At 42.3% G+C, this 14807-nt stretch overlaps 1 protein-coding gene across 1 annotated transcript in view; it reads right to left on the bottom strand.

Moving 5' to 3' along the window:
- CCSER1 (coiled-coil serine rich protein 1) overlaps positions 1–14807 on the bottom strand; it is a 430751-nt gene that overhangs the window by 254458 nt on the left and 161486 nt on the right. The window contains exon 7 of the mRNA XM_038755278.1: positions 4089–4166. Coding sequence (XP_038611206.1) covers positions 4089–4166 — 78 coding nt within the window. The remainder of the gene's footprint in view (positions 1–4088; positions 4167–14807) is intronic.

Here is a 14807-nt window from a genome sequence, read left to right as displayed (position 1 = left end):
CGGAAACACTAATTGCAGTTTGGATCTTTGCAACTGAGGAGGTCACAAATGAGCTGGAATAAAAAGAAGGTCAACCAAGATGGTCAGGGAGGGAATTAATTTGGAAAAGCTGGGTCTCTTCAGCCTGAAAAGATGAGGAGTGAGAGGGGGCAAGATTATAGTTTACAAGACAAGAAAGAGAGGGGACAAGATTTCAGCCTAAACTTTGCCCATTTAGGGGGTTGGTCTCCTAAGGCAAACTCATTATTCTAAACAAGTCATTCGACTAAGTCTAATTTAAGCAAAAGGACAGAAAAGACGTCAATCCTGGGTCAGACTAATGGTCTATGCAGTCTAGGATTATGTATCCTACAATGCCGACAAGATGCTCAGAGGAACAGTGGGAGACTGGCCTACTTGATACCGATGAACTTTTTAGCAACCCTCACTTTTCTTTTCATACTCCATTATAAATTTATCCAAACCCCTCTTGAGCATAGACATTTCCTGCCAGTATAATGTAGCAAATGTCATGTTTACCACCCACTGGGAGAAGCATGTTGCTTTTAACTCACCAACTTCAGTCTTTGTCTGGGGCCTCTTGCCCTAGTGATGTGAGACTTGGTGAATAAAAAGCCCGTGTTCACACTCTGCATGGTTTTACAAATTTCGATCACTGAACTGTCTCAAACCTTTTGGTCTGTCTGCAGGAAGACTATAAGGGAAACAATGTGGTCTAGTAGAAAGAGTATAGCCCAGGAAGTCAGAAGACCTCTTTCTAATCCCAGCTGCACTCCTTGACTAATGTGATATCTTGGGCAAGTCACTTCCCTTCCCTTTGCCTCAGTTCCCTCAACTGCAAATTGGGGATTAAATACCTGTTGTTCCTCCTACTTAGACTGTGATCCCTCATGTATGATCTAATCATCTTGTATCTACCTCAACACTTAATCAGGGCTTGACACCTAGAAAACAATTACAAATACCACAATTATTAGTATTGTATCTTGGACAAATTACAACTTCTCTGTGCCTCGGTATCCTGTCCCAATTAGGCTGTTAGCCCCATGTGGGCCAGGGACTGTATCCGATCTGCTTATTTTGTATCTACCCCAGGCTTAGGACAGTGCTTGGTACAAAGTAAGCATATCACAAAGAACATAGTTATTACTCCATTTTAACTGGTCATCGTAACTTCCCCTCTCTATGGTGCTTCTTCAGCTTTGTTCTGGTCTTCCCAAGATGCAGTTAAGTGCTTACTATGTGCCAGGCACTGTACTAAATGCCGGGTGGATGCGACCACACTGGGTTGGACACAGTCCATGTCCCATTTACAGTCTTAATCCCATTTTCCAGATGAGGTAACTGAGACACAAAGAAGTGAAGTCACTTGCCCAAGGTCACTTGGCAGCCATGTGGCAGAGCAGGGCTTAAAAGTCCTTCTGATCTCAGGCCCATGCTTTTTCCACTGGACCATGCTGCTTCTCTTCCATCAGTCTACCCAGAAAACACTAATAATGATTTACAAAGGACACAAATCGAGCAATGCAAATAGAACAAAACTAAAAAAATGAAGGGAAATAAATGAGCGCTAGTGAATACGGAAAGATGGTGACAGGAGCTCATTTTTGGACTAGCTCCCTGTCCTTCCATACTGAAATCTTCTAATGCGCATGAGCAGAATTTACCAAACTCTCCTCATTTGTGAATTTCTTAGGCAAATTTCAAAATGTTTGCTTTTTTATCCAATTAAAATAATCTACTCAAAGGTCCCTTGGGTTTGAGTGCTACAATGTGTCAACACAGATCAAACAAAATCAGCACTGGCTCTAATTTATGGCCAGATAATTTCATTTGGCTCGTCATATTGAGGAATTACCATTTTTCCTAGTGCATTTGCAGTCATTCTACATTAGTGATGATGTTTAGAAAGGTTAAATGAAAGACTCTGGGTTCATCTTAAAATTGTCATGAGAGAACCATGAGTGCCAGAGGGAAGAAAGGTGATACCTATAACAAAAGGCTACAAAATGCATAGATTTCACGGAATACATTATACACCAAAATGGAGTGTGAAAATCACAAAAACATGAGCTTGACAGTAACACAGATTAGTTAAAGCCCTTCTAGTGATTTTTAGGGACACCACCATTTTCATGGAAATTAAAACCACTGTAGGCATCAAAAGAAAAAACAACTATTGAAAAAGATTAAAATGACAGAAAAATTATTCCCTGAAAGGAAACTGAACCCATTTGGATGGAATGCCAGCCCCATGGAGACCAGGATGAATATAAGCACTTGGTTGAAATCTCAAAAAACAAATGATAATAAACTTCAGCAATAATAATAATGAAAACAATAGATACACAGTATTACCCAAGATTGAAACCTCTGACCCTTATGCTTCCCCGATGACAGTAGGCAGTTCTGAGTATGCTCTAATTTTAATTCTTCCTTAGAAAAACATAAATGTCAAATCTGAAAAAGCTATTCCTATTTCTTTCATAACCTATCAGAGCTGCTCTCCCTCAATGAAAAAAGAACATGTGCATCTTCAGACCTGGCTCAGGTTTCTGTTGATAAAAACTCCATGGCCCTGGACTACCCATCTGTGTGGCCAATTTTGGTTGGGCGAGATCCAGCATTGGGCAAGATTTGTCAATGGCTTTTACTCAATCAATCGTATTTATTGAGCACTTACTGTGTGCAGAGCACTGTACTAAGCGCTTGGGAAGTACAAGTTGGCAACATATAGAGACGGTCCCTACCCAACAGTGGGCTCACAGTCTAGATTACTCGGTTGCTTGGAGAGGTTGAGGGGAAAAGCAAATTCCTCAGGAACTTCAATCAATTCCATCAACAACAGGTACTGAGCCAAGTTCTTGGGAAAGCACAATAAAGTTAGTAGAAACGCTTCCTCCCCTCAAGGAGTTTACCATCTTGTAGAGACAGACACTAAAGCCAATTACAAGGCTGGGGAAGCAACAGATTTTTAAGATTTGTACTTATGTGTTTCTGGGAGGTTGGGTGAGAATCCAAGTGCACAGGTGATGCAGAAGTCCTGAATTGGCAGTAGAAGGGAGGTTAAAGTAGGGAATTGAGAGAATAATCGGGGAAGGTCTCCTGCGGGAGATGCGATTTCAGAAGGGCTCAATACATGAAATGGAGTGTAGTGGTGGAGGAGCAAAGACAGGGAGTGGGGAGAGAGCTGAGTGCCTTAAAGCACATAATCAGGAGTTTCTAATTGTTGTAGAGAGAAATGAGCAACCACCTGAGTTGTTTGAGAAGTAGGGAGATGTGGGCCAAATCATGTTTTGGAAAAACGATGCAGCCAGCAGAGTGAACTATGGACTGGGGAGAAAAGAGGGCTGTCTGCAAGGAGACTGATGCAGGAGTCGAGTCAGGAAACAACAAGAGCTAGGAACAGCATCATGGGAGTTTGGATAGAGAGGCAGGGGTAGATCGTGGAGACAGGATTTGGTGACTGACTTGGGGTGACTAAGAGTCGAAAGAGAGAAAGGAGTCAAAGAGAAGGCCAAGGTCGCAGGTTTGAGAGCTGGGGAGAGCGGTGGAGGATTTGGGAGGGTAGTTGTGGTTTTTCAGTTTTAGACATCTTGAGCCTCAACCAGGGCTCTGTACCCACTGTCCTGAATAAAAGATGAATATCGATGATGATGATGAAGCAGTATGGCATAATGGAAGTAAGAGCCCAGGCCCGGGAGTCAAACAGCAAGGGTTCTGATCTTAGCTCTGCCACTTGTCTGCTGTGAGACCTTGAACAAGTCACTTAACTTCCCTCAGCCTCAGTTTCCTCATCTGTAAAATGGGAATGAATTATCTGTCCCCTCTTCCTCTTAGATTGTGAGCCCCATGTGGGACAGGGACTCTATCTGACCTAATTACCTAGTTTTTTTGCCCAAGAGGTTAGTAGTGTGTTTGACACATTAGTAAAGCATTTAACAAATCCCACAATTATTATTGTTATCATGAATAGGATGTTGATGATGATGGAGATCCAGCATAGATACTGCTTATGTACCCAGTACAGCAGTAATTAAATAATATTAGGAAAAGCACAGAGTCTTTCAGATTTTTTTTTTTTTTACCTTGAAAGGCAATGGCTCTTCAGTTAGTGGACCGACAGGAAGGGAAGTATTGCTGCTGGCTGGACTCATATCTGCACTCTATAGGGAAGCACATCAACAGTGAAAGATAAATTATTCTTCTAAAATAACTGGAATTGTTTCTACTTGTTTATCTTCTATGAAAATCAGTAAGAAGATATTCACTCAGTTCAGGGAGGTGTGTGTGGAGTCGGGGGGAACTACAGGGAGAGAGAAGGGAAAATAATGATAACTGTGCTATTTTTTAGACATTTACTATGGGTCAAGCACTGTACTGAATGCCAGGAAAGATACAAGATATTAATGTACCATATGGCATCCATGGTCTAAGATGGGAGAGAGAACAGGGATTGAATCCCCATTTTATGGATGAGAAAATCCTACAGATCTCAGGATCAGAGTCTTCCCCATTTCAAAAGGAAGGAAAATCTAAACCAACAGGGCATGGGGTTTCAGCTTCCAAACAGTCAGCTGTCATGTGAGCCTGAAACTTTACAAAGCCTTCATTTACGTCATCTAGAGTTTGCTCTGGTATGGAGTTTGGATTTTTCATCATCCTTTCATCCTGAGGCAAGTTAGTAGCTGCACTTCAACAGAGGCATTTTTATCACTGCTGTTGCTTCTCACCCACATCACAACATACACGGGCCCCACTGTTGCATCCAGGCACTAGCTTGAGCACAGATCTTGATCCAGGAATTTCAGGATTCAAATTCTAGAGAATTCTAGTTCCTCAACTGGTTCCCTGTCATGTGTAGAGGTTTTGGATACAGCACGGGCCTCAGAGTCAGAAGCTTAGCCACTTTCTGAATTAGCTATCAGAGCACGGCAAGACTTCAAATACATTAAACTCTGTTGCAAATCCAAAGCCTGGCTCTTGGGAACACAAACATATGGCATTCCTCCCCTCTCCAGATTCTGCTTTCCACTGGGGTCCTCGGCAAATGTGTGGCCTTGGCCAAATCAATTCACTTTTCTATGCCTTAGTTACTTCATCTGTAAAAAAAATGGTTATTAAGACTGTGAGCCCCATGTGGGACAGGGACTCTGTCCAACCCTATTAGTTGTATCTACCCTAATGCTTAGTGCAATGCCTGGCACTTAAACACCATAAAAAAAGGTTCAAATCATGGGTCACAGTGGTGATTGGTGGTGCTTTTGAGTGTTGTTTTTTGTTCCCTAAAGTCCCTCAAAAGTGGATTGTACAAGTTCATCCACATGTGAGTGAATCAAATCAAATCCACCATTTTAATACTCTGGAAACTGACTCTCTGTTCCTGTGGAAAGGAGAAATGGGAAAGGTGACCCATAACTCCATAAACACCTGTGGAAATAAACACCTTCATGGAAATGCCAGGTGAACTCCAACTAAAAAACATAAAGCAACCATCAAGAGGCAAACTATTTGTATGGCATCTAATATGGGACAAGTCACTAAAACTCTTAACGCTGCAGTTTCCCCATTTGTGAAATGGGAATGGCAGTGCTTATCATTTAACAAGTGCCGGGGTACAGAAGATGGCAAGGGGAGCAAGGCGTGGTTAGAAACTGGGAACGAGCTGTTAATAAAGGAGTTCACGGTTTTCAAGGAGGAAATGCAAATGACTAAAAAAAGCCTCTTTATAGTAATCAATAATGATAATAATTTTGATATTTGTTGAGCACTTATGTGCCGGGCACTGTACTAATTGCTGGTGGGGGGGAAATATAAGTATATCGGATTAGACACAGTCCCTGTCCTACACTGGGCTCATAGTCTTAATCCCCATTTTACAGATGAGGTAACAGACACAGAGAAATGAAGTGCCTTGCCCAAGGACACACAGCAAACAAGTGAGTGTTGGGATAGATGCAAGATGATCAGATCTTGTAGGGAAGCAGCATGACTCACTGGAAAGAGAATGGGCTTTGAGTCAGAGGTCATGGGTTCAAATCCCAGCTCCACCACTTGTCAGTTGTGTGACTTTGGGCAAGTCACTTGACTTCTCTATGCCTCAATTACCTCATCTGTAAAATGGGGATGAAGACTGTGAGCCCCCCGTGGGACAACTTGATCAACTTGTAACCTCCCCAGCACTTAGAACAGTGCTTTGCACATAGTAAGCACATAATAACTGCCATCATCATTATTATTATTAAGGGGCTCACAGTCTGAATAAGAGAGAGAACAGATATTGAATCCCCATTGTACAGAAGGAGATGCTTCAAGGTCTGCAACTGGGGTAGAAACAGTGGGAAACAGTGAATAAATCTATTTTAATAATAACACGAATACTAAAGTTGATCTCATATCCCCACTCTACTTCTCTCCCTATTGCTTCATCTATGCACTTGAGTCCTATGCCTTTAGCACTTGATTCCTCTGAGTATTCATTCATTCAATCATATTTATTGAGCGCTTACTGTGTGCAGAGCACTGTACTAAGCGCTTGGGAAGTACAAGTTGGCAACATATAGAGATGGTCCCTACCCAACAGTGAGCCCACAGTCTAGAAGACTGTATCACAGTGTGGCTTAGTGGAAAGAGCACGGGCTTGGGAACCAGAGGATGTGGGTTCTAATCCCACCTCTGCCACATGTCTGCTGTGTGACCTTGGGCAAGCCACTTAACTTCTCCGTGCCTCAGTTACCTCATCTGTAAAATGGAGATTAAAAGTGTGAGCCCCACATGGGACAACCTGATTACCTTGTATCTACCCCAGCGCTTAGAACAGTGCTTGGCACATAGTAAGCGCTTAACAAATACCATCATTATTATCATTATTATTATCAAAACTTTTTTTATCAGTAACAGAGCCCAGGTCTATTGACTGTGCCGACTAATCAGTCGAGAAGCAGCGAGGCCTAGTGAATAGAGCACGGGCCTGGGAGTGAGAGGTTCTAACCGTGGCTCTGACAAATGCTTGCTGCGAGATCTTGGGCAAGTCACTCAACTTCTCTGGGCCTCAGTTTGCCTGTTCTCCCTCCTACTTAGATTGTGAGCTCCATGCGGGACAGGGACTGTGTCCAACCTGATTCACTTGTATCTACCCCAGGGCCTAGAACAGTATTTGACACATAGTAAGCGCTTAGCTAATACCATAAAAAAAAATGGTATTTATGTAGTGCCTACTTCGTACAGAGCACCCCCACTTGGGAGAGTAAAATACAAATGATAGGCATGATCCCTGCCCTCAAGAGGCTTACAGTCTAGCAAGGATGTCAAATGATTTAAAATATTTTGTAAGAACTTTGAACATCAGGTAGAAGTCTTGATATTAAACCCAGGATTTTTTCAGGCTCTGATAACCTGCAGAGATCATGCTTAGGGTCGTCCACTGTGATGGTAGGGACTGTCTCTATATGTTGCCAATTTGTACTTCCCAAGCGCTTAGTACAGTGCTCTGCACATAGTAAGCGCTCAATAAATACGATTGATGATCTCAAGTGGCATTTCATCAATCTGTGGTCTAGGGTGCTTACTGCATGCAGAGCTGTGCTGAACACTAGGGAGAGTACAATACAACAGAGTTAGTAGACGTGGTCCCTTCCCACAAGGAGTTTACAGTCTTGAGGGGGAGAGTGTGTCATTGAAATCAATTGTAGATAGGGGCATTGGGATTCTGAGATTATTTTAGTGGTCAAGGTATTTATGGGCTCCTCTCCTCAAAGCCTGACTCACAGCTCCAGGTGCAGAGGTGAAACAGCCAGAAGTAAGGGAAAACCTGCAGGAACTGGGTCATCAGTGGAGAAGGTTTCTGATCACAGGATACCCAAGTCATCCCTCGAGGTAGACAGTCTAAATAGTCTCCCCCTCCTCCCCCTCTCCATCCCCCCCACCCCACCTTACCTCCTTCCCTTCCCCACAGCCCCTGTATATATGTAGATATGTTTGTACGTATTTATTACTCTATTTATTTATTTTACTTGTACATATTTATTCTATTTATTTTATTCTGTTAATATGTTCTGTTTTGTTCTCTGTCTCCCCCTTCTAGACTGTGAGCCCACTGTTGGGTAGGGACCGTCTCTATATGTTGCCAACTTGTACTTCCCAAGCGCTTAGTACAGTGTTCTGCACACAGTAAGCGCTCAATAAATACGATTGAATGCATGAATGAAAATAGGAATGGTGAAAAACAACTGGTCACTGTGGGAGACCAAGACTTCAGTAGTTACCCAGGTGGCTCCCATGGCAACCTCTTGCTGGAACTTGCTGCCACAATGTATCGACACTATGCTGCAATCGGGCCATGAGTGGAATTTACACAGAAAATTCTGGTGTGCACTAAACGGTGTGCTGCGACCTTGTCTGCCTTCTAGCTCCGGAGGGAACATGACTGGCTGTGACTGATAATTGCTTTTGTTAAGTGATTACTACGTGCCAAGCACTGTACTAAATACTTGGAGTCGATACAAGATAACGAGGCCAGTGCCACACAAAGAACTCACAGTTTAAGGTGGAGGAAGAGGAGGTGTTGAATCCTCGTTTTACAGGTGAGAAAACTAAGGCAGAGAGAAGTTAGGTAGTGACTTGCCCAAGGTTACACAGTGGGAAATTAGTAGAGCCAGGATTAGAATCCAGGTCCTCTGACACCGGGGCCTGTGCTCTTTCCACTAACTAGGCCATGCTACTTCCCTGTTAAGTGTACAAATGGCACTTCCTAAACTTGTCTTTTGCTGTTGAGTCATTTCTGACCCAGACCGACACCACGGACACATCTCTCCCAGAAGGAATCTCTTTACTTAATCAATCATATTTATTGAGCGCTTACTGTGTGCAGAGCACTGTACTAAGCACTTGGACAATTGTTCTGGTAGTGTATCCATAGAGTTTTCTCAGTAAAAATACAGAAGTGGTTTACCACTGCCGCCTTCCACTCAGTAAACTCAAGTCTCCGCCCTTGACTCTCTCCCATGCTGCTGCTGCCCACTGGCCATATAATCATATCCTTTGCTCTCTACCACCAATCTGTTTGACAAATCAGCTACTCCCCAGCTTGCTCTCTTTATCCCTCCTAGTCTCATGCTACTTTTCTAATTGTACCTCATTCTCAACTATTAATACTATTAACAGCGCAAAAGCTATACATGCACGGGTGGGTGGGGATAACCACTGATGTGCCCTCCTTTCCACACTTTTGGCATGCAAAGATTGCACTTTGCCAACAATGCATTTATCTTACACTGATGCCGATAATAAAGTGCCATCTGCTATAAACAAGTCTGCCTCTTGGTCTCCCAAGCTCCCTGAATAACTTTTCAAGGAGAGCGTCCACTTTCCGGATTCCTATACGCTAGACTGGTTTGTCTGCTGCAGACATCTCCCCGAAGCCCACTGTTAAACTATGTTCTGTTCTCTCTGCTTGAGGTTGCCAAATTCAACTCATCGTACAGCAGCTGCTAGGGCATTCTGTTATTATCCATTTTCCACACACGTCTCTCCCAGTGAAGCTGCTTTGTGACAAGCATTTACTCAATGCTAGAATACCTGGACTTAATAATAATTCTGATACTTATTAAGCACTATGTGCCAAGCATTGTTCTAAGCACTGGAGTAGATGCAAGTCAGTCAAGTTGGACACAGTCCCATCCTGCATGAGACTCACAGTCAGAGGAAGAACAGGTATTAGATCTCCATTTTACAGATGAGGAAACAAGCACAGAGAAGCAAAACGACTTGCCCAAGAGCATACCACAAGCAAATGGAAGAGGCAGGATTAGAACCCAAGTTCATACATTTTCCAACTATGCCACACTGCTTCCCAGTGCTAGTGGTTTATGCAGTGTGATTCTGGAGTTATTTGAAAGATAACCCATTTGAGGTTACTTGAAAAGAAGCCCATTTGGGGTGTTTTGAAAGGTAGCCCAAGGAAACAACCTATGTATCTTTCCCAGATTTTATCAGCTGCTAGAAGTTGGGTACCATGCTGACCAGTGTGCTTAGTGCTAATTAGTCTAGGAATAGCTTTGCCCTCTGTAGATTATATCTTGAAATTCCTTGTGATAATGACTGCGGAATTTATTAAGCACTTACTGTGTACCAGGCACTGTACTAAGCATTGGGGCAGATACGAGCAAATCGGGTTGGACACAGTCCCCGGCTCACAGGGGGCTCACAATCTCAATCCCCATTTTACAGTTGAGGTGACTGAGGAACACAGAAATGAAGTGACTTGCCCAAGGTCACGTAGCAGACAAGTGCTCACGGTCTCAGTCCCCATTTTGTGGATGGGGTGACTGAGGCACAGAGAAGTGACTTGCCCAAGGTCACACAGCAGTAATGTGTCAGAGCTGAGATCAGAATCCACGTCCTCTGACTTCTAAGCCTGTGCTGCTTCCTCTAGGCTATGCTGCTTCTCTAGACAGTACCCAAAGTGCATACAAACTCACATAATGTATCTATCTGTTGCCAAATTGTACTTTGCAATGCTCTGCACACAGTAAGTGCTCAATAAAAATGATGCGCATCTAGCTTTACTGCTATTTATTCTGATGACTTGATACCTGTCCACATGTTTTGTTTCGTTGTCTGTCTCCCCCTTCTAGACTGAGAGCCCGTTGTTGGGTAGGGACCGTCTCTACATGTTGCCAACTTGTACTTCCCAAGCCCTTGGTAGAGTGCTCTGCACATAGTAAGTGCTCAATAAATATGATTGAATGAATGCATAAATACAATTGAATAATTGAAAGATAGAATGAATTAATCAAGTGGCATAGCTGGGATTAGAACCCATAACCTTCTGACTCCTATGCCTGTGGACTATCAACGATGCCATGTTGCTTCCTTGTATTAGAATCTGAATAAATCTGTTTCTGTTACCCCTAACCTTCGGATCTGTGAATCCATTTCCAACCCTCCAATCCATGAGCTCATGAATGACCCTGTGGCTGGTTGTGCCCAGTGACAAACTCACACCCTCTCGCCCCTGGCAGTCATGATCCCCCTGGGCCAGTGGGTGTGACACGGGAGTAGGACGACAGGAGTGCAGCACGGAGAGAGGCTCACCATTATTTAAGACACAAAACCCGCTTACACCCAAGGTGATCACAGCTCAGTGACCTTTCCATAAATCAGCAGGAGTTTCCTGGGAATCTTTCAGCACACAATACAGTGCTATGCTCACAATCCCCCTCCCCATCCCCCCTGCCTTACCTCCTTCCCCTCCCCACAGCACCTGTATATATGTTTGTACAGATTTATTACTCTATTTTACTTGTACATATTTACTATTATATTTATTTTATTTTATTAATATGTTTTGTTTTGTTGTCTGTCTCCCCCTTCTAGACTGTGAGCCCGCTGTTGGGTAGGGACCATCTCTATATGTTGCCAACTTGTACTTCCCAAGTGCTTGGTACAGTGCCCTGCACACAGTAAGCGCTCAATAAATACGATTGAATGAATGAATGAAATCGATTTTCCCTCTAAACTGTAAGCTCATTGTGGGCAGGGAGTATGTCTTGGTATACTGTAGTCTCTCAAGCTTTTCGTACTGTGCTCTGCACACAGTGATCACTCAATAAATATGACTAACTGATTTTCATTATGCATTGGCCTTTTCAGCTATACTCCCCTGCATGGATAAGATCTCCCCTCAATCTTCAAAACTATGAGCAAAGAAAGTTTTATCATCAATAACATTAATAATAACATATTCCTGTTTGATGGTGTCTACTTTGGCATCTTAACCTGAATATATGCTAAATGCAGTGAGGCATTTTTCTTAATAATCTTTGAACTTTCAGGTGTTTGATGAGCTAATCAGTCAATATGAGTGTAAAAGAGTTCAGCCATAAAACACAGGCGCACAAAACTACTAGAGCACTTTATATTCAATTAAACTGAACCAAAATGATGGAAAAAACATCAGCTTGATGCTAATCAGACTAATTTCCATTGTCTAAAAATTAAAATTGATAGTTCAATATTAGATTTACCATTTGAGAGAGGTAACTGATTAGGTTTTAATAAGAACAATCATTTATCCCAAAACCCCCACAGGATTCTATCAAGAAATATTTACAATCCTTGCAAGTCAACTGATGCTAAGAGATAGCAGGAAATCCATTCATTTCCCTAAGTTGCTGAGATAATGCTTTGTCCCAAACTTAAATGTTTTCAAAGCTCCCTTCAATTTTTTAGAGCAGATTTTCAAACTCCGCAGGGTTTCTTTAAAGGGAAATATGCATGTAAGACCCACAAGACCTGTGTACAGAGAAAAGTTCCATGAGTTTTCTGGAAACTCTAAGTGACTTATGAGGATATTCACTAACTACTGTTTCTGCTTTTTCATAATGAATGTGTGCTTTCTACAGATGTGATTCAGCTAAATAAATAGCTCTTGGCTGTTTTAATAGGTAATTATCTACATAATACAATAGTTTCTGGCTAAGTGAGCCATTGAAAATGCAAAATATTCAATCTTATTTACTCTGATAACGAATAATAAACTGTAAATTATTAAAAAAAACTACAGATTCATCAGCTGTGCCAGTAATTAACATTAATAAGGTAGGAGCCTCAAACATGGTGCGAACATCATACATGGGCATATGCTAGCCCTGTTTCATAAAAATAGAAGATGGAAAAATATCCCTGAACTCTTTGCTCTACACAATCAACTAGAGTCATTAGTCTTATTAAATGTTTCAGGAGTAGAGGATTGGGTGCCCTTTGTAATCTGTCATGTCCCAGGGATGAAATCCAATTTAGATCATCACATTCTCTTTTCTCCTACAAACAGACAATCCATTGTAGGAAAACAACTGGAAAATGACATTACAATCAGCCCACTGGCAGAAAGACTTCAAGTGTGGCAACAACAATAATTATAATAATAATAGTATTTGTTAAGTGCTTAACTATGTGCCAGGCACTGTACTAAGCACTGGGGTGGATACAAGCAGATCGGGCTGGACACAGTCCCTGTCCCATGGGGGGCTCACAGTCTCAATCCCCATTTTACAGATGAGGTAACTGAAGCACAGAGAAGTTAAGTGACTTGACCAAGGCCACACAACAGATAAATGGTAGAGCTGGGATTAGAACCCATGACCTCTGATTCCCAGGCCTATGCTCTAACCACTACGCCATGCTGCTAATATTTGTATAGTGCTTACTTTGCGCCAAGCATTGTGCTAAGCCCTGGGAGAGACACCAGATAATCAGGCCCCACATGGAGCTCACAGTCTAAATAGGATGGATAACAGGTATTCAAACCCCATTTTGCAGATGACGGAACTGAGGCACGGAGAAGTTAAGTGATTTGCCCAAGGACTCTTTTAGACTGTGAGCCCACTGTTGGGTAGGGACTGTCTCTATATGTTGCCAACTAGTACTTCCCAAGCGCTTAGTATAGTGCTCTGCACACAGTAAGCGCTCAATAAATATGATTGATTGATTGATTGACTCACGCAGACAAGTGGCAGAGCCGGAATGAGAACCCAGGCCCTTTGACACCCAGGCCTGTGTTGTTGTTAATAATAATAGTAATGATGGCATTTATTAAGCGCTTACTATGTGCAAAGCACTGTTCTAAGCACTGGGGAGGTTACAAGGTGATCAGGTTGTCTCACGGGGGGATCACAGTCTAATCCCCATTTTACAGATGAGGTAACTGAGGCACAGAGAAGTTAAATGACTTGCCCAAAGTCACACAATTGACAAGTGGCAGAGCCGGGATTTGGACCTCTGACTCCAAAGCCCGTGCTCTTTTCGCCTGTACATATGTATATATGTTTGTACATATTTATTACTCTATTTATTTATTTATTTTACTTGTACATATTTATTCTATTTATTTTATTTGGTTTATATGTTTTGTCTTGTTGTCTGTCTCCCCCTTCTAGACTGTGAGCCTGCTGTTGGTTAGGGACCGTCTCTATATGTTGTAAACTTGTACTTCCCAAGCGCTTAGTACAGTGCTCTGCGCATAGTAAGCGCTCAATAAATACGACTGAATGAATGAATGAATGAGGATTTTAGATGAACATAACTGATTCTTTAGTGGTACCACTGGAGGATGTCTCGGAACATCCTGGATGCTAGTGTGGGAAGAGGGTAAGGTCTACCTTTCAAAAGCTCTCCTTGGACCAGGATGACTGTAAGCTCATTGTGGGCAGGGAATATGTCTCCAATTCTGTTATTTCTCTTTGTTTTCTTTCTCTTTTTGTAAATCTCTAGGGATATGTCCCACTGGACTGAGATATTAGGGAATGCTGTTTGAAGAACCCACAATTTGGCCACAGCTAAATCTCGGAAAGACCAATCCTAACCTTGCCCCAGAGTGGGTAGATTCTGCAAACTATGTGCCGGTGAGCAAACCACTTACCACGTGAAAAGGATGGTTTTCAGGACTAGTCTTTTGGACTTTGTGATGTTGGATCTAAAATGCATATGATGTGAGAGCTGAAGGGGGCTGTTAAAGATTTCTGGAGTTCCCTGAAGAACATTTAATGGAATGCTATGGCCTAAGGGTACTAGCTGTCCTTCCTGTTTCCATGGCAGCACTACTAGAAGTGGATGCAAGTGTGGCTAAAAAGATACATAATAATAATAATGATAATAATAATAGTATTCGTTAAGAACTTTCTATGTGTCAAGCACTGTTCTAAGCCCTGGGATAGATACAAGATAATCATATTGGACACAGCCCCTGTCTCTCATGGGGTTTATAATACTAATCCCCATTTTACAGATGAGGCCCAGAGAAGTGAAGT

The sequence above is a fragment of the Tachyglossus aculeatus genome, chromosome 12 (genome assembly GCF_015852505.1).
Source record: "Tachyglossus aculeatus isolate mTacAcu1 chromosome 12, mTacAcu1.pri, whole genome shotgun sequence".
NCBI lineage: Eukaryota > Metazoa > Chordata > Mammalia > Monotremata > Tachyglossidae > Tachyglossus > Tachyglossus aculeatus.
This window is presented reverse-complemented; position numbering and strand designations above follow the sequence as displayed.